Here is a 17,379-nt window from a genome sequence, read left to right as displayed (position 1 = left end):
TGAGAGATTTCTGAAAAAATTCAAACGTACAACTCTGCTATCACTTCCACCATAAATGAAGACAGGAAACTAAACAGCAGTGACGTTTGTAGGGTTACTGAAGTTTGGCTAGCTGGTATATAATGATGTGCTACGTGATCGCTAGCGACACAGCTATGTTAGCATAACATAAACAGTGAAGCTGGAGGACGAACACTAACACTTTTCCACTTATAAAAGTTAACGTGAATGTAACACTTATGTGCGTGTCTCAAATACTCCCAGATCAAAACAAGAGTATATCACCCAAATTTGACACCAAAGAGCTCAAAGATTTGGACCAGTAGGTTCGGCTACGTACAGGAGAGGCGAAATGAATGAGACTCAGACAATCGCGAGTTTTGAAAAATAGCCGGAATTGTATTTTTCTTTTTCAATTAGAAATAACAGGACATTATGACAAACACATAAAACACTTACAAATGAAATTATTCCCTTTCGGTACCGGTACTCTCTTAATAATACCTTTTGGCAAAATCACAGTGATCACTCGATGAAAACAAAAAAAAAGAAATCTTACCTGGGTGCACCCTTTCTAGAGGTACAGTTCACATCTAACAATGAACCACAATGTCAATCATCAGCATATAAATGTTAACACTTATTTGCATTTTCACAGACTTCGTTTACAAATAGCAACAGTTAATCAGCTGGAGGGTTATTTCCGACCGCTCACACTCACTTTTGTCCACATTCATGGAATGTACAGAGTCCGTAAAACGTGTCCTTAAAACAACCCGCCCGTGAGTCCAGGGGGATGTGTGTGAAAAAGGGGGACTACGAGTACAAAATGGCGTGGTGTGTCTCTGTTTTGTTGCATCTGGCCTACCACACTCTGATGTGCAGGACAGAACAAAGTCATTTGGTCCTTCAACGGGGTTGGCTCGCCATCAATTTCAGGATCTGTTGGAATGCACCAGGAAGATACAAACCAAAGAAACAAAAAAAACAAAACCAAACAAAAGAAAAAAAAAAAACCTGACCTGTCAACGACAGTGTCATGGGACATATTGAGTTCCTCATAAAAATCACAATTCACACATTCACTTCAACTGCTGGGTTTCAGTAAATTGAACAAAGTTTCCTACAGAACATTCCTAAACAATTATCATTAAACACTGGAACATTTTACTTGCAAGGCATTCATGAAACACAGATAAATAATGAACAAGTAAAACACTTTGCTCACCGATCTCAGAATTAGAAAGACGGAGCAGCGCGAGATGGCGCACGACCGATGAAATGGCGTCGTCTCTAACTCCCGACCTTTCTCGACTAAGCAATGTAAAAAGAACCAGCTAATTACTCGTCTTAGCAATATACATACAGTAAAACAATCTTTCGTAAACGGCGAGTGCTAGCTCTCCGTCCATATTACTCTTTTTCATACCTCGTCTCAGTAAATCGCTGTGTCTCGTTTCCTCACTAGCTTGCTCATGGAAGGTTCGCGAGCGGAAGAGAGAAAAGAAAAATCTGTGTCCTCCTAGGCAGGGGCGGCAGGCGGAGCCTGTACCACGTTTCAGCAGCTCATTGGCCTAGAGTAGCACGTGTCTAAACCAGAACAGTTAACTCCTTAACTGCTGCACCTATGGTTTATTCATTACAAATGAAGTGTGCTGCTTAGATTAATGATTCTTTTATTCTGGTGTATTCTAGTTAAGCCATACTCAAATATGGGTTACACCCTCCCCACTTGATGGTATGCACGTCCCTGTGCGTCCAAATGGTTAGACTGCATAGAGCTTGAAATGGCTTCGTTTAGGCTATTAAATACTGCATTAACAACATACAGTAAGGGGTTACCTAAGGTAGAATACTGCAACCTTTCTGGTGTCTGACGTGACCTTTGAGATCGACGAAGAACGTCATGTTCTTCCCGAGACCTGTTCTGTGAACCAAATGAACTGGGCTGCTCAGTTATGACTCTTTCTTGGTCATTAGGACGCTCTAGCATCGTCTCATCCACTTCGGGCAGGACTTGCTCACTAGGTTGCTGGGTCCTTTCCACAGGATTTTCAACTTGAACGTTGATTTCCCGCAAACTAGGCTCAGGTAAGTCCACATGTTCGGGTAAGTTCTCAGTTGCAGTTTCAGGTAAGTTCACAACTTCCGTTTCCTCAATTTCCTCGGATTGTCTGTCACATTCGGTGGGGTTGTCACGTTCGGCGGGGTTGTCACGTTCGGCGGGGTTGTCACGTTCGGCTTCATCATAAGCTGGAAATTGTCTTTGCACACTTTCAGTGCGGGGCACAACGAGAGTTGGCTTGACAGAGCTGGTAATGGAGATTGGTATCCAGGTAGGTACTGGTAAATACTCGGAGTCGAGGTCGTCGTCGTCTTCCTGAACAACAGTTTGCCTTGTGTTCCGCCGAGCCTGGGGCTTTTTGGGACTGTTTTCAGTTGACTCTGTGACCGGTATGAAGCTACAAGGAAGGAGCAGGTCTCTGTGCAATGTTCGGACTGGTCTTTCTTTCGCTTCCGGTTTGACCGTATAGACTGGTAGTTCGCCTGCTCTTCTCAGAACTACGTACACATCATCTTCCCATCTGTCTGCCAACTTATGCTTTCCCCTCAGTTTAACATTACGCACGAGAACCCTGTCACCCACGTTGAGAGTTGAGTCAACCACTTGCTTGTCAAAGCGAGTTTTATTGCGCTCAGCATTCTTTTGTGCGTTTGAGGTTGCGATCTTAAAACTCTCCTCCAACCTATGTTTTAGATCACTGACGTACTGGGAGTGTGACTTCTTCTGAGCATTCACAGGCAACCCAAATACTAGATCAATGGGAAGCCTTGGTTGTCTCCCAAACATCAGCACATAAGGCGAATAGCCCGTCACATCATTCTTGGTACAATTATATGCATGTACTAGAGGTTTTACATACTCTTTCCAATGCAACTTCTCATTGTCATTCAAGGTACCAAGCATTTGGAGAAGTGTTCTGTTGAACCTCTCAACTGGATTGGCTCTGGGGTGGTATGGCGTTGTGTGTATCTTTTTCATGCCAATAATTTCGCAGAGTTGTTTTATTGTCTTCGATTCGAAATCGGGGCCTTGATCACTTAAAAGTCTCTCTGGGACACCATAATGAACAATGAAGTTCTCCCAGAGGGCCTTTGCAACAGTGCGCGCTCGTTGGTTGGGTGTAGGGACAGCTACTGCGAACTTAGTGAAGTGATCAGTCATAACTAATACATCCTTAGTGTTAGACTGATCTGGCTCAATAGATAGATAATCTATACAGACCAGTTCAAGGGGCCTGCTTGTCTTGATGTTCATGAGGGGAGCTGCCCTCTCTGGCCTACACTTCCGGCGAACACACCGTTCACACGTGTTGATCATTTTTTCAACTGACGTCTGCATTTTTGGCCAGTAAAACCGAGTTCTGACCAGGTCAATAGTGCGGTCAGTTCCTAGGTGGCCCATGTTACTGTGGAGGTGTTGGAAGACTACTGACCTCAACTCCTCGGGTAACACGAGTTGAAAGGAGATGTCTGGACCGGTTTGCCTCTTTCGGTAAAGAACTCCATTCTGCAGTTCAAGACGACAGAGCTCACGCAGCAACAAGGGAAGCTCAGGTAGTTCTGCTCTAAGACTGGGAGGTGGGGTCTGACCAGTTTCTAACAGAGTGACTATAGCATCGAGAGCTGGGTCTAGCCTCTGTTTCTGTCTGAGCTCATCCTCTGCCATAGGCGGGGGAAGAGGAGAACCATTCAACAGCTCCCCTGCAAAGCTATCAGGGACAGCTGTAGCATGTAAGGCTAAGGACTCAACTAAAGCCAAACCTGGGCAAGTGAATGACCCTGAATCCAGGCCTGCAGAATTAACTGAATGCCTTTCGCAGATGGCCTGTACAACCTCCCTAGAAACCATTTCTTTGTCATCGCCACTGAGGTGAGTGAGGGCGAATTGCCGGATCCTTTCACTTTCCTTCTGTGAGACAGGATCATCACCTGGGCTACCATGGGGACGACGAGACAGTGCATCCGCGTCTACGTTTTGTTTGCCAGCCCTGTACTGGAGTTGGAATGAAAAAGTAGACAAGGCTGAGAGCCAACGGTAACTCGTTGCATCCAGCTTCGCTGATGTTAGGATGTACGTTAACGGATTACTGTCTGTCACTACTGTGAATTCTGTACCATATAGGTAGTCTGAGAACTTTTCGGTGACAGCCCACTTAAGGGCCAAGAACTCCAGCTTGTGGGCTGGATATCTCATCTCACTTCTTGAAAGTCCTCTGCTAGCAAAGGCTATGGCCCTCAACTGTCCATCCTGGAGTTGGTACAGAGCGGCACCAAGGCCAATGGTACTAGCATCCGTATGGAGGATATATGGGAGTCTGGGGTCGGCAAAGCCCAACACTGGGGCTGAGGTTAGCCTACCAATGACTTGTTCAAAAGCCTCTTGACACTTTTGAGTCCACCTGTCACCAAATAGCTCTTTCGGGCTATGGTACATGGAGCTTTGTTGCTTCGTGGGTCTTTTCTTTCCTTTTCTCAATGGTGGGTAACCAGCGGTTAACTCATTCAACGGCCTTACAATATTAGAAAAACCCTGGATGAATCGCCGGTAGTACCCAGCAAAGCCCAAAAATGACCTTAACTCTTTAAGGTTGGTGGGGACGGGCCAACTCGTGAGGGCTTTGATCTTCTCTGCATCAGTCTCGACTCCACGCTCTGACACCATGTGGCCGAGATACTTAACAGAGGTTTGGAAAAATTTACACTTCTCGGGTGCTAATTTTAACCCAAACTCTTTCAGCCGCAACAGGACCTTCTTCAGGCGTTGCTCGTGTTCTTCAAGAGATGATGAAAAGATGATGAGGTCATCAATAAAGACAAGGACCTCCTTAAGATTCATCGGACCCATACACCGCTCCATGAGCCTTTGAAAAGTGGAGGGTGCGTTGGTGATCCCTTGGGGCATCCTATTGAATTCCCAAAATCCTAAGGGACATACGAAGGCTGTTTTCTGCTTGTCTGACTCTGACATCTCAATCTGATAATATCCCGACTTGAGATCTAGGACCGAGAACCATTTCGACCCTGCTAGAGCGGAAAAAGCCTCTTCCAGATTCGGGAGTGCATATGCATCTTTGATGGTTTGGAGGTTTAACCTCCGATAGTCAATGCACAAGCGAACTGAACCATCTTTCTTTTTGACTACTACGATTGGGGAAGCGAATGGTGATTCAGATTCCCGTATCACTCCCACGTCGAGCAGTTCCCGCAGGTGCTTCCTCACGGCCTCCACATCGTGTGGATGTATTGGTCGGGGTCTGGACTTGAATGGGGTTTCATCACTAAGCTTGATGTGATGTTGCACCTTCTCTGTGTGTCCAAAATCCAATGCATGCTGTGAAAACACTCCAGGCATTGAATTTAGCAACTTTGTGACACGATTTCTCCATTCATCAGGTAGGTCATTTCCAAAGTCGAAACTGATTTCTTCAGGTTGAGAAGAATTTCCTGAGTGGTCTGGAGAGTTTGACATCTTCTCTGTCTGTTCTTTACATATGACTCTGGTCACAGCATTAATGTCAGCTAGCACACGGCCTGACGGGACAACAATGTCGTGATCGGTTTCATTTTTCACTACAACCGGCAGCTTACAAGGCCGCTTGGCTGGCAGGTTGACAAGACCAGTTAACACAAGCAAACCACTGGGCAAGGGAAAATCTGATGACGATTCGACAACTGCACATTTCTCATTAATGCAGTTGGGAATGTACACCGAAGCTTCTAAAACTGCCGTCTGCCCTGCCGCCACCACAGCTTGCTCTTTACCCGTTAACTTTGCACACCCAAGGCTGCAATTGCTAGCGGCTTTTCGACGTACTCCAAGGATTTTGAGGAGCGCTCTGAAACCATGGGGGATGGGCTGAAAGTTCGCACTGGACTCATGGAAGTCAGCATAAAGGGCATCTAAGGTATTTGTACCTATCAAGATCTGTTCTCGCGCCTCGGCTCGCAGAGGGGGGATAACTAATGCTAGGGTATTAACACTAATATCCGAACCCACAAAGTTCTTGAGAAAGGTGATTGAGAGTTCTACATAACCTAGGTAAGGGACGGATTGGCCGTTTGCACACTCTACATCCAGGAGATCGCCCAACGGGTTTATAGGCAAGTCTGAGAGATGCTTCTCATAAAAACTCTGAGGCACGGTTGTCACTTGTGACCCTGTATCAAGAAGACAGTTCGTTTCTCTGCCAGCGATAATGACAGTAGCAGAAGTTTTGGTTCCGACCAAACCCTTTGGAAGGTGTATAGACGGCGCTTTTGACTGAACTTCCCTTGAAAAGGCACGTTGAGGCTTGGGACGAGAATTGTCTCCGGCAGCCCCCACTTGTCCCACACTGGAGGCTGGGATTAGTTTAAAGGCGGCTCATCACTGGCCCTAGTTGATGCTTCCCAACTAGATTGCCTTTCTCTCAGCTGTTTTCGCTTCATGGCCACTAAGGATGGATTTGGTTCGCTTTCACATGATGAGGCAATATGACCGTCCTCACCACAGTGAAAGCAATACCAAGGACGCGGCTTTGCATTGGCTTTTGCAAAGTTCTGTGCGGTCGAAGCCTTCCTTTTCGTGGGGTAGACTTCGACTTTGGCATTAACTGTGTGGCACTCTGACTTTGAGTGCTTGGGCTGATTCTGCTTTTGGCTTTCTATTTTCCAACTGTTAAGTTGTGCACTCAAATCAGCAATTTGTTTCTTTAACACATTGAGGTTGGACTCACAGCTACTTGCTGTTTGTACATTTGACATGGCCCGGTGCTTTGGATTGCTAGGGCCAGGTTTGCTCTGACCAAGATGTTGTCTCATACGATGGACTTTTGAGGCTTGCTTGTCCTCTTCCGTGCGTAGGAGCAAGAGTAGCTCAGAGAACGAAGGTGGGCTCTCTTTTCTTTGTCCTAGCTGGAGGTCGCTGATGAGACTGTCCTCCCAACAGCCACGAAGGAATTGCTTTAACAATTGCTTGTCAAAATCCGACACATTGACACCTCCTCGTCGCATTGCTTTGGTCAAACAGACATGTAACCTTTGCAAATAGGCTGATGGTCTTTCTCCTTCATTCTGAAGTGTGTTCATGAATCGCGCATAGAGCTCATCGCCATCTTCGACGGCTCCAAACGCAGAATCGAGTACTCTCAGGTACTCAGAGGGTCTAGCATTTGGACCTAAATGCTTAGTGACGTCTGTGGCAGGCGACAGAAGACTGTCAAGGATCCTCTGTGTGCAGTTCAAGTCAGAAACGGCTGGATCACTCATGAGGACTTCAACACTTGTGCGCCAGGCGTCGTAATCAGCTTCACTGTTAGGGCGAGGAATGCGCCCAGAGAAAGCTCTAATCCTACTCGGCATGGGCGAGTGTGAAGAAACTTCACTACTGCGCACCACATGTTCAACTACCACCCGCCGGACATTGGGCGGGTTAAGCTCAAGTGTGGGATGGAACTGGGTCGGTGAGTCAGGATCGATCAGGTTTTGATTTAAGGTTGGAATCGAATCCGTAGACTGTGAAAAATCAGCAGCAGGTTGACTGGGGGAATGGTCACCCTGTGCATGCAAACTTGTCTCGCCTCTGTCAACAGGGGGAGAAACTGTAGGCTGAGGAGATAGGGGGGGCACGTTTAAGTTAGCCAGTCCCTCTTTGAGCATGTTTTCTAGTGAATGGCCACTAAGATTGGCCATTTCAGACAGTTGTCTCATGTATGCTCGTGACATTCCTCGCATTCGCTGCATACGCCTCAGTTAAACTCCTAATTTCAAACGTGACTTCAGGCTGAGCAGAGCTTTGAATAGTCTGCGGCAAAAGAGGATTCAAAGTATCCATTGCACTGGCATGATTGAACTCAGCTATCATCTGCCTGTGAAACTCAGAATGCGGATCATCTATACGGATGTGGCGGTTAACTGAACCGTGTTTCCCCAGGTAAATAGCTACTTCTTCATCGAGGTCGCTGTTAGTAAGCCCTTTTATGATTACTGCGTTTGGGATTTTAATTGCCTCTTTAAGTACTACGTCCATTTTGTCAAACTAGGTTTTGATTGTTTCTTATCGTTGTAATACTTAATAAGATGAGTCTCATGCAGTTTCACAATAACTCCTGGCTGCTGGCTCGCCAACTTGTAACACTTATGTGCGTGTCTCAAATACTCCCAGATCAAAACAAGAGTATATCACCCAAATTTGACACCAAAGAGCTCAAAGATTTGGACCAGTAGGTTCGGCTACGTACAGGAGAGGCGAAATGAATGAGACTCAGACAATCGCGAGTTTTGAAAAATAGCCGGAATTGTATTTTTCTTTTTCAATTAGAAATAACAGGACATTATGACAAACACATAAAACACTTACAAATGAAATTATTCCCTTTCGGTACCGGTACTCTCTTAATAATACCTTTTGGCAAAATCACAGTGATCACTCGATGAAAACAAAAAAAAAGAAATCTTACCTGGGTGCACCCTTTCTAGAGGTACAGTTCACATCTAACAATGAACCACAATGTCAATCATCAGCATATAAATGTTAACACTTATTTGCATTTTCACAGACTTCGTTTACAAATAGCAACAGTTAATCAGCTGGAGGGTTATTTCCGACCGCTCACACTCACTTTTGTCCACATTCATGGAATGTACAGAGTCCGTAAAACGTGTCCTTAAAACAACCCGCCCGTGAGTCCAGGGGGATGTGTGTGAAAAAGGGGGACTACGAGTACAAAATGGCGTGGTGTGTCTCTGTTTTGTTGCATCTGGCCTACCACACTCTGATGTGCAGGACAGAACAAAGTCATTTGGTCCTTCAACGGGGTTGGCTCGCCATCAATTTCAGGATCTGTTGGAATGCACCAGGAAGATACAAACCAAAGAAACAAAAAAAACAAAACCAAACAAAAGAAAAAAAAAAAACCTGACCTGTCAACGACAGTGTCATGGGACATATTGAGTTCCTCATAAAAATCACAATTCACACATTCACTTCAACTGCTGGGTTTCAGTAAATTGAACAAAGTTTCCTACAGAACATTCCTAAACAATTATCATTAAACACTGGAACATTTTACTTGCAAGGCATTCATGAAACACAGATAAATAATGAACAAGTAAAACACTTTGCTCACCGATCTCAGAATTAGAAAGACGGAGCAGCGCGAGATGGCGCACGACCGATGAAATGGCGTCGTCTCTAACTCCCGACCTTTCTCGACTAAGCAATGTAAAAAGAACCAGCTAATTACTCGTCTTAGCAATATACATACAGTAAAACAATCTTTCGTAAACGGCGAGTGCTAGCTCTCCGTCCATATTACTCTTTTTCATACCTCGTCTCAGTAAATCGCTGTGTCTCGTTTCCTCACTAGCTTGCTCATGGAAGGTTCGCGAGCGGAAGAGAGAAAAGAAAAATCTGTGTCCTCCTAGGCAGGGGCGGCAGGCGGAGCCTGTACCACGTTTCAGCAGCTCATTGGCCTAGAGTAGCACGTGTCTAAACCAGAACAGTTAACTCCTTAACTGCTGCACCTATGGTTTATTCATTACAAATGAAGTGTGCTGCTTAGATTAATGATTCTTTTATTCTGGTGTATTCTAGTTAAGCCATACTCAAATATGGGTTACATGAAGGTTCTTCATGGTTAGAGACAAATGCAATCGCATGGCAGGATGCTGTAAACGGACCAAACTTCAGTCAGGAGAACAACTGAGATAATCCATCCACAATACGAGGTTAGTCATTAATATACTGCAACAACATGGGAATAGAGCAGCTGCCAGAAAATTCAACATTAATGAATCAATGGTACAGAAGTGGAGGAAGCAAGAAGAATGAGTTTAATAAAGTTTGATTTATGTGACTGCTTTGTTTCGCTTAATGTGCCTTATAATCCCGTGCACCTTATGGTCCGAAAAATGCGTACTGCACACTGCAGTTTAATGTTGCAAAGCACCTCTTTTTGACTTCAGTGGATATTATACATGGTTATGCTCAGGATATGTCAGCCCATTTCTACTGGAAATGCCTTTTGGTTAAACTTTCAGCAAGGAATTTGCATTTGCACTGTTACATTTTTATAAAGCTTTAATGTACATAAAAACCAGCTTCTTGTTTAAGTGAAAATAAATGGAAGGTTGTCTTTTTGCGCTAGTAATGTTGTGGAGTTGTATTTTGTCTCGCATCAATTATATCGTCGGTTATATCGTTATCGCAAATTTTCAAATATATATCGTGATAAATATTTTTGGCCATATCGCCCTGCTCTACACTGAAAAAAATATGTTGTTGGATTTACTTAATTCAATGGTGGACATTTGTTGCACACAGATGTTTTGCTTTGGCAGCAACTTAAACAATTGAGTTAAATTAACACAATTTATTCATGTTCAATAAACCTGTGCAATTTGTGTTGATAAAATGTGACTTAAACATGTTTTGATGAAGTAATTTGAGCTCTTGGAATATTTTAATCCTTCACAATTTTTTCACTTTATCCCAACACCATTCAATAACTTTTACCCAATACTACTTGGTCACTTAAATACTACATGTTATCTTCAAATTACATTTTGCTATTATATTCTAGTATCAAATACACAATTTTCAAATGGAGGCCTTATAACAGATTGTATTGTTCTCTTCCAAGATGGTTGCTGGCATCCACCAGTAACCTTTAAAAACAAAATGTCTAATTTCACTGCATTGACAGTAGGTAAAGAATTAAACTGACATTACTCCTCCACTGAATCTATATAAATCAACAGTTAAATAATGTCAGTTCTTCCGTGTTCTCTGGAATCAATCACAGCAAAGAAATTAGACTGTTTCTTTTGAAAAATGTTACAGGACAATACAAAACATTCTATTTAAGGCCTCTGACGTCAAGATTCAGTTAAACAACAATTATAACTAAACAATTTGAGGAAATGTTAGTTTCCATTAACATTAAATTAGGTTACTGAATTGGCAAACACCTTCCTATTAACATTACCCATTTTACCCCAATAACTAAAGAAATTAGCACTTGCAGGTCAAAAACTTTATTCAAGAGACGCAAAAATAACATTGATACAGTGACTGTCAAAAATTACAGCACTGATCATACTGTGACATCTTGGTTCAAAACAGCATACTTAGAAATATTCAACGTTCTTTACTTCAACTGAATGAAACTGAAAATACCATTTCACACGACCCATATGGGATATTTAGACTGTATAACTGTTCACGCTACATCTCTTCACTAGTAAAAGAAAGAAAAAATACAAACAGAAATTGAAAAATGCTGCCAAACAGACAAACAGAGAACTTGTACAGAGCAAAAGGAAAAACAAACAACAACAACAAAAACAGCTTGTCCTCATGGCAGTTGCAGAGTATATAAAAATGAACCCTGCGATCTGCTCCTGGAATTGAGCTTCAAAAATGCAGCAGAACAAGTGTGAGATTTAAATGTCCTCTCACCTAGAGCTGATCACCTTGCATGCATAACAGTGAGCTTTCCTTGCAGGAGCAGTTTTGTCTTAGTTGTGAGCTTTTCTTGAGAGCTGAGTTGCATCCAACTCCATTACCACCCATTGAATCACCTCAAAAGTGTAGCAGAGCTGTGATGGGTAACTCATATTGAAGGAATAAAAAAGGTCCAAACAGCATGGCTACTGCAAAGGTCACGTTATCCAGATCTTGAAGAACTACTATACCCTCGATGATGATGCCAACATCAGAAAAGTCATTGCCTGGCGCATCTCTGGAGACAGATGTTCATTGTGGTTTTCTCAATCTGTGCAGTGGCCTCAGTCAAGTCCTGGTTAAACACAAAACATTTTTTTAAGATTCCCTTTTAAACTCATCTCTTTTGAATCTACCAGTTCTAATGTTAGAGTAATTTAAACCATAGTAAATAGCTATAGCCAAAGAGTTGCCTGCCATGCTGCCATTCATGGTCTAACAGAGTTTCTAAGAGAGAGTGAAAAACATAATAATTTCAAATGCTTTACATTAGTTTTTGTTAGAAAGACACCGGCCCATCAGAAATCCAGGTTATGTCACTCAGAAGATGTTAGAATTTAGACTTTCAGCCCCACAATTTGGTTAGCTGTTGGTCAGTTGGTCTTTTTTTTTTTTTTTCCAAACAAAAGCTAATGTAAATATTGGGGGGATTTTTCTTTGTTCACTAGAATGACAAATTTAAAGTTTTTTCACACTGATGTGACCCCTAATACAGGGGTAGGGGTGGGGCCTCAAGGGCCGGCGGCCGAGTTCACTACTAGGCCTCATGTGAACTTCAAATTATTAAAGAGGACTACTGGTCCTAACCAGTCCAATGAGGATCAAGTGGATAACTAAATGCATTTTTAAATGTTGCAAAGCCACAATCTACTCATAAAACACTCACCATGAACTCCTGCACCAAGATGTTGCAATTGTCTTTCACACAGATGCGGAGCACTTTGATGAGACTCCCTTTGAGCATTAATGTCATCCTAAAGTATTATAACAAAGAAAACAGAGATTTGTGAACTTTTCAGTAGCACAGAAGAAAATGATCCCAGACAAAAACTTGACTTTTTAAACCAGTCAACATGCAACACCAGCATCTACAAAGCAATATCAAAAATTCCTGTTTGACATCAACTTTATGGATATATAGTTTCCAGAACATATATTTTTAAAAAAAGATAATTTTTTCTCAGTGGGCCAGTAAATGCATGACAAAAAAGAATGGCATCCTTTCAGTGGAATCAGTACTCACAGGTAATAGTTGACTGTTTCAATGGATGCAGCATAAAAATCTTTTACTGACCTAATGCAATACATATACACTTTGTAGTTAAAGAATTTTAAAGTTCTTACTGTCATCATGGCAGCTACATCCTTTAGCTTTGTGCACTGTTCCCCCGATCACTTTGCAAACACTTTCAGCAGACTGTCAGAGAGAAACTCAGCTCCGTCAGAAACCTTGACTGTAAAGGCATGGTTGGGATGCACTGGAATGCTGCATTTTATCTGAAATAACATTTTGAAATTTTGAAATAACAGCAGGCACTGTGCTTGGTTAATCAGTAATGTTTTGTTGAATAAAAACTGTGTTTCCAGATCTTATGGGATTAAAAAAATCCAAAGATGTTTGTTTCTGATTTGCAACCCAAGAACCCACAAGTTACAACCTCATTTTAGTTCAAGTGTGCATTAATGTGAGTCCAGTAATCACCTTTCTGACAATACATACAGGTATAAGTTAAACCTATGGCAGATTTTGGATTTCTCAGTTGTTTTAATAGGGTGGTCTATTTGTGTATGCATGCACCTAATAATTATACAAAACCTATTATAATTAAGTTACAGAAACCTTAAGCGAAAATAGAATATACTTTCTTACCATAACACCTTGAACCCACAATCCATCAGCTGACTCCTGGTGAAATGCAGAATAGATGTGGTCTCTCAATGTGCAGCAAAAAAAACAAAAAGAAAAGGACAGCAGGTGAGGGCAGGAGGGGTAGGGATGTAAGCTAGCATAATGCCGCTAATGATATTAGCTAAAGCTGTTCAATGTCCAAAATCTCACTAACACCACGGTGCAGTAAATACACAATGTAACTGAAGAGTCAGTTGGCAAATCTATTCACACAGAAAACCAAATTATGTTATGAGTGCCTCATAATTAGGTTTAATGTGATATTACGGCTCTTGTGCCAAAGACAAATTCAAATGAAAAAGCGCCAATTCTTTGACAACAGATAAAACAGCAAATAAGCTAATGGCTCTTTTTTAGCATGTTACATGGCGACACTCTAGACGTTTAACTACATTTGGCTGAAATATGGTAAATATTAATTCAAAAAATCAAGACATACCAAAAACGTAGAGTTGGCTGCTCGACTTGACTGAGATGGATGCCTTTTTTGAACCACGATCCAAAGCCCGCGAGATGAAATCACGCGTGGTTTCACGAGATTTAACGTTGCTATCTTATTGACTTACTTCACCTGAACATGATATGAACAATTTAATACACCCTTTCTGCATATCATGTAGTTTTTACACTATATAGTTACATTTATCTTTAAAACATGAGGTAATTGTGTTAAATACATGCAAGATGCTTACATAAATCCAAGAGATGGCCAGTCCCTTTTTTTCAGTGTAATGCAGTCTGCTTTAATAAATTATTACCTTCAAGTATCTTCATAAGTCAAGTTGTACTGCCATCTTTTGTTTTCTGTCTTTTTGTAATTTTTGCATGAAGGCTAAAGAAAGAAAAAAATTCAGGGAAAAACGACAAATGAAGCACTTAAATCAGTCAATGCAAATACATACATACCAGTGTATGCAAATATCAAAAATATCAGCAGAAAGTTGGTTGACAGCACTAAGTATGTGGTAGTTAATGACCCTCATATGGCCTAGCCATATATAATATAGCACTTTTTATCTCTGAATAGGCAAGTGTAATGGCGAGCATAGCTCAGTCCATGTCCAGACTTGCTTCTTAATTGAAAAGCTGGATACCCCCCGTTGCCTACCCCCCACACACTGGCAGCAGCGCAGACACAGTGACACTGATATTCTCTAGACACACAAACTTACGCAGACACATGCAGCCGTATCAGTCATAATTAAACTGCTTCCCTGACAGGGCCTCTGAGATTAAAAAGTCTAGGGGAATGAATTTTGCTGTCACCTTCAGCAAAGGGCAGTTTTCAGACACGGGGAGACAGAGACAGAACTCCTCTGTCAGATCCTTCCAGCTGCAGCCAACCAGGGGATTAGATGGCTAATGTTAATGGGGTAAAGGCATCCTGCAGAGTCACCAGGAGCCAATATCCTCCCTCCTCTGACCTGAAAAACCTGATAACCATACAAAGATGTGTGAGAGGTCCACCTTTGATGATTGCATGACTGTCCGTCAGGCCAGAATGGCAGGACTCACACTGGCATCCAAGAAGTGGCACAGACCCAGGCTGAGATAATCATAGTTTCACTGGAAATGAAACATACAGAGCACTGCACATGATTATATAGCTGCTGTTTTCTGTAAAACTGTTGTGATAATGTGATCATGATAATGCATAATATCCTTTGTGTTGTTTGGGTGAAGTAGGAGCTGCTGACATTGTGGCTGTAGGTAAATACTAAATACTACACTTTGCACTAATAGGGTCATGTAATGCTGCTGGCATCAATGTTAATGTCACACTAGTCCTTTGTAAAAGGTTTGGGATATGCTGCCAGATGTAAGACGATTATCATTCATGATTCATAAGATAATGTAGCCCCTATTTTAGTTTTTATGCTTTAAGTGTCTAATCTCATTAGTGGTGCTAATCACAACCTCTTTCTATATTGGATTTTTACAGCTCTAACTTGGTTAAAAGCTAAGCAAGGGATTTTTGTTTTTTCCCCCACTACAGTTTATTATAGAAGAACTGTTTCATTGCAGTCTACATCAATGAGCCAAAACATTACAGACATCTGTACCTAATATACTGTTGGGCCTTTCCTTTACACCCAAACGGCACCAAGCAGCTAAAGCATGTCATTCTCCTATAACAATTGTTCCTTGTCATAGTCTCTCAGGACTTTACACCAGGGCTTTTCTGTTATAAACATTAATTATGAGAATTGAGAGAACTCAACATGCACCATTGTTATGAGACAATCAGCCTTATGTCAACTGTGAGTGGTCAGAATGTTTTGGCTGCAGAGGATATGATAGCCAGGCCTGCGAGAAACTGGCGACTTGTCAAGGGTATAGAGCTGGGATTGCTTTGGAAAAGCCAAAGAAAATGGACGGATGGACATGATGGCCACCTTAGTGAACCATGGATGTGCTGTGTATCAAATAGTTGTTCCCTGTGTGTGCAGACTGGATGTGTAAATTATAATAACTCTGGAGGACAGAAAATTTGATTATTGGCCGATGAACACTAGTTAACCCTGATGCCTTATTTGCTTGCTTATACAAGCTGAACCAGTTGGTAAATACTGGCTGACTGGTTCAGTTTGCTTGAAATGCTTGTGCTCCTAGAGTGTTTGGTCTTTGGCCAGAATTGATTTCAACTTGAGGCATGCCCTTCTACACACTCCAAGCCTAGAACGAGCATTGGTTGTGCATTTAAAGTAGAGGAAGCTTAAGCACTTGGGATGTTACAAAAGAGAAAACACTGTAATATATTTATTTATCAGTTCGTCTATCAAATAATAGTTGTACACCTTCCAAAGCTGATATAAGACAACCTGTCAAGTCAACCTAACTGAAAATATTAGATTTTTACCTAAAGGCTAAAGAAAAAAACATTTTCAGAGGTTTTTGTGTTCTAAACCTTGTTGATAAAATCTAACATTGTCAGTTAGGTTGACGTACGGTTGTGTACAATGACCATATTTTGTTTCTTTGTACATTGCACAGACCAGGATGCGACCAGGATGATAATGTGCAGTCTGAACCTACCATTAGTGCATACACCCAAAACCAGATTAACTGAACTGTTTGGGGATTTGAAAGTCAAGCATTAAACATGCCGTCAGAAATTACACTCTTTCTTTGCATGTGAAATTAAGAAGAGTACTAATACATGTGGCAAGGCAACACACTGTTCCGTGCAGTAATAACCATGCCTTTTTGAAAACTGTATTATGGTGATGGTAATAAATATTGGCTAAAATAGTTTGTGATGATAAATCAAATTTCCCTTTGGCTTGAAATTGTTTAAAATTCACCCTGGTTTGTCTGTGTTTTTACCACTGGCAGAACACAACACAGCCTGATAACCTTGGCTGTTGAGAGACTCAAATTATATTGATTGCTTCACTGCCACATGACTGATTTAGCAAGAGAATTTTGGTTCTCAGTTTTCCAATACCCTACCAACCTGGAACACATACAGTGACTGTTTTTAAGCCTACTAAATAATATACTATAATAACAGTTATAATAAAGGCCTATGTTATCAAGGCAGTAACAACATCCACGGAAGAAAATTTCACATATATTTTCAGATAAAACTCTAAGTGGATTGGGCTTAGTAAATAATACGTCTCGGCTCCGAATGACTCAGGATAATTTGCAGTTACTCTGGTAGCAGATCTGTAGCACTCCAGCTGACAGCTGATGTCTGCATCTTCATTAAATCAAGTAATAATGACTAAAATCAACCAACCGTGCATTACTCATTAGAACATAAGACACTTAAAATGTTTTGTCAACAGCGCTAAACAAATGAAATTTACATTTCATTAGCAGTGAATGCTAAAATCTTGAACATTCCTTAACCATTTCCACAGAGCAAAATCAAGACAAGCTTGATTGAATCAAATTATATCGTGGGAATATCTCC

The 17,379-nt window shown here is 41.7% G+C and overlaps 1 protein-coding gene and 1 long non-coding RNA gene across 3 annotated transcripts; both read right to left on the bottom strand.

The window, feature by feature from the left end:
* Positions 1 to 562: 562 nt before the first annotated feature.
* LOC308384462 (uncharacterized protein) lies at positions 563 to 7,767 on the bottom strand (the record flags this gene model as incomplete). The annotated part of the gene is made up of 3 exons (XM_080863025.1): positions 563 to 1,314; positions 1,430 to 6,405; positions 6,552 to 7,767. The coding sequence occupies 2 exons, from the start codon at positions 7,765 to 7,767 to the stop codon at positions 1,718 to 1,720; spliced, it is 5,904 nt and encodes a 1,967-aa protein (XP_080719151.1). The 3' UTR covers positions 563 to 1,314; positions 1,430 to 1,717.
* Positions 7,768 to 10,319: 2,552 nt separating this feature from the next.
* Positions 10,320 to 14,164, bottom strand: LOC308393020. 2 transcript variants are annotated; one of them, XR_013970904.1, is made up of 4 exons: positions 13,419 to 14,164; positions 12,893 to 13,045; positions 12,435 to 12,522; positions 10,320 to 11,843 (listed from the first exon to the last, which is right to left on the bottom strand). It is a non-coding gene; the product is annotated as an uncharacterized lncRNA (long non-coding RNA). The 2 variants fall into 2 exon arrangements; XR_013970903.1 differs by having other exon boundaries at positions 12,893 to 14,164.
* Between the last annotated feature and the right edge of the window lie 3,215 nt (positions 14,165 to 17,379).

The sequence above is a fragment of the Rhamphochromis sp. 'chilingali' genome (genome assembly GCF_963969265.1).
Source record: "Rhamphochromis sp. 'chilingali' genome assembly, chromosome: 2".
In the NCBI taxonomy this organism is placed as follows: Eukaryota; Metazoa; Chordata; class Actinopteri; order Cichliformes; family Cichlidae; genus Rhamphochromis; species Rhamphochromis sp. 'chilingali'.
The sequence above is the reverse complement of the archived record's forward strand: the minus strand, read 5'-3'. Positions and strand labels throughout refer to the sequence as shown.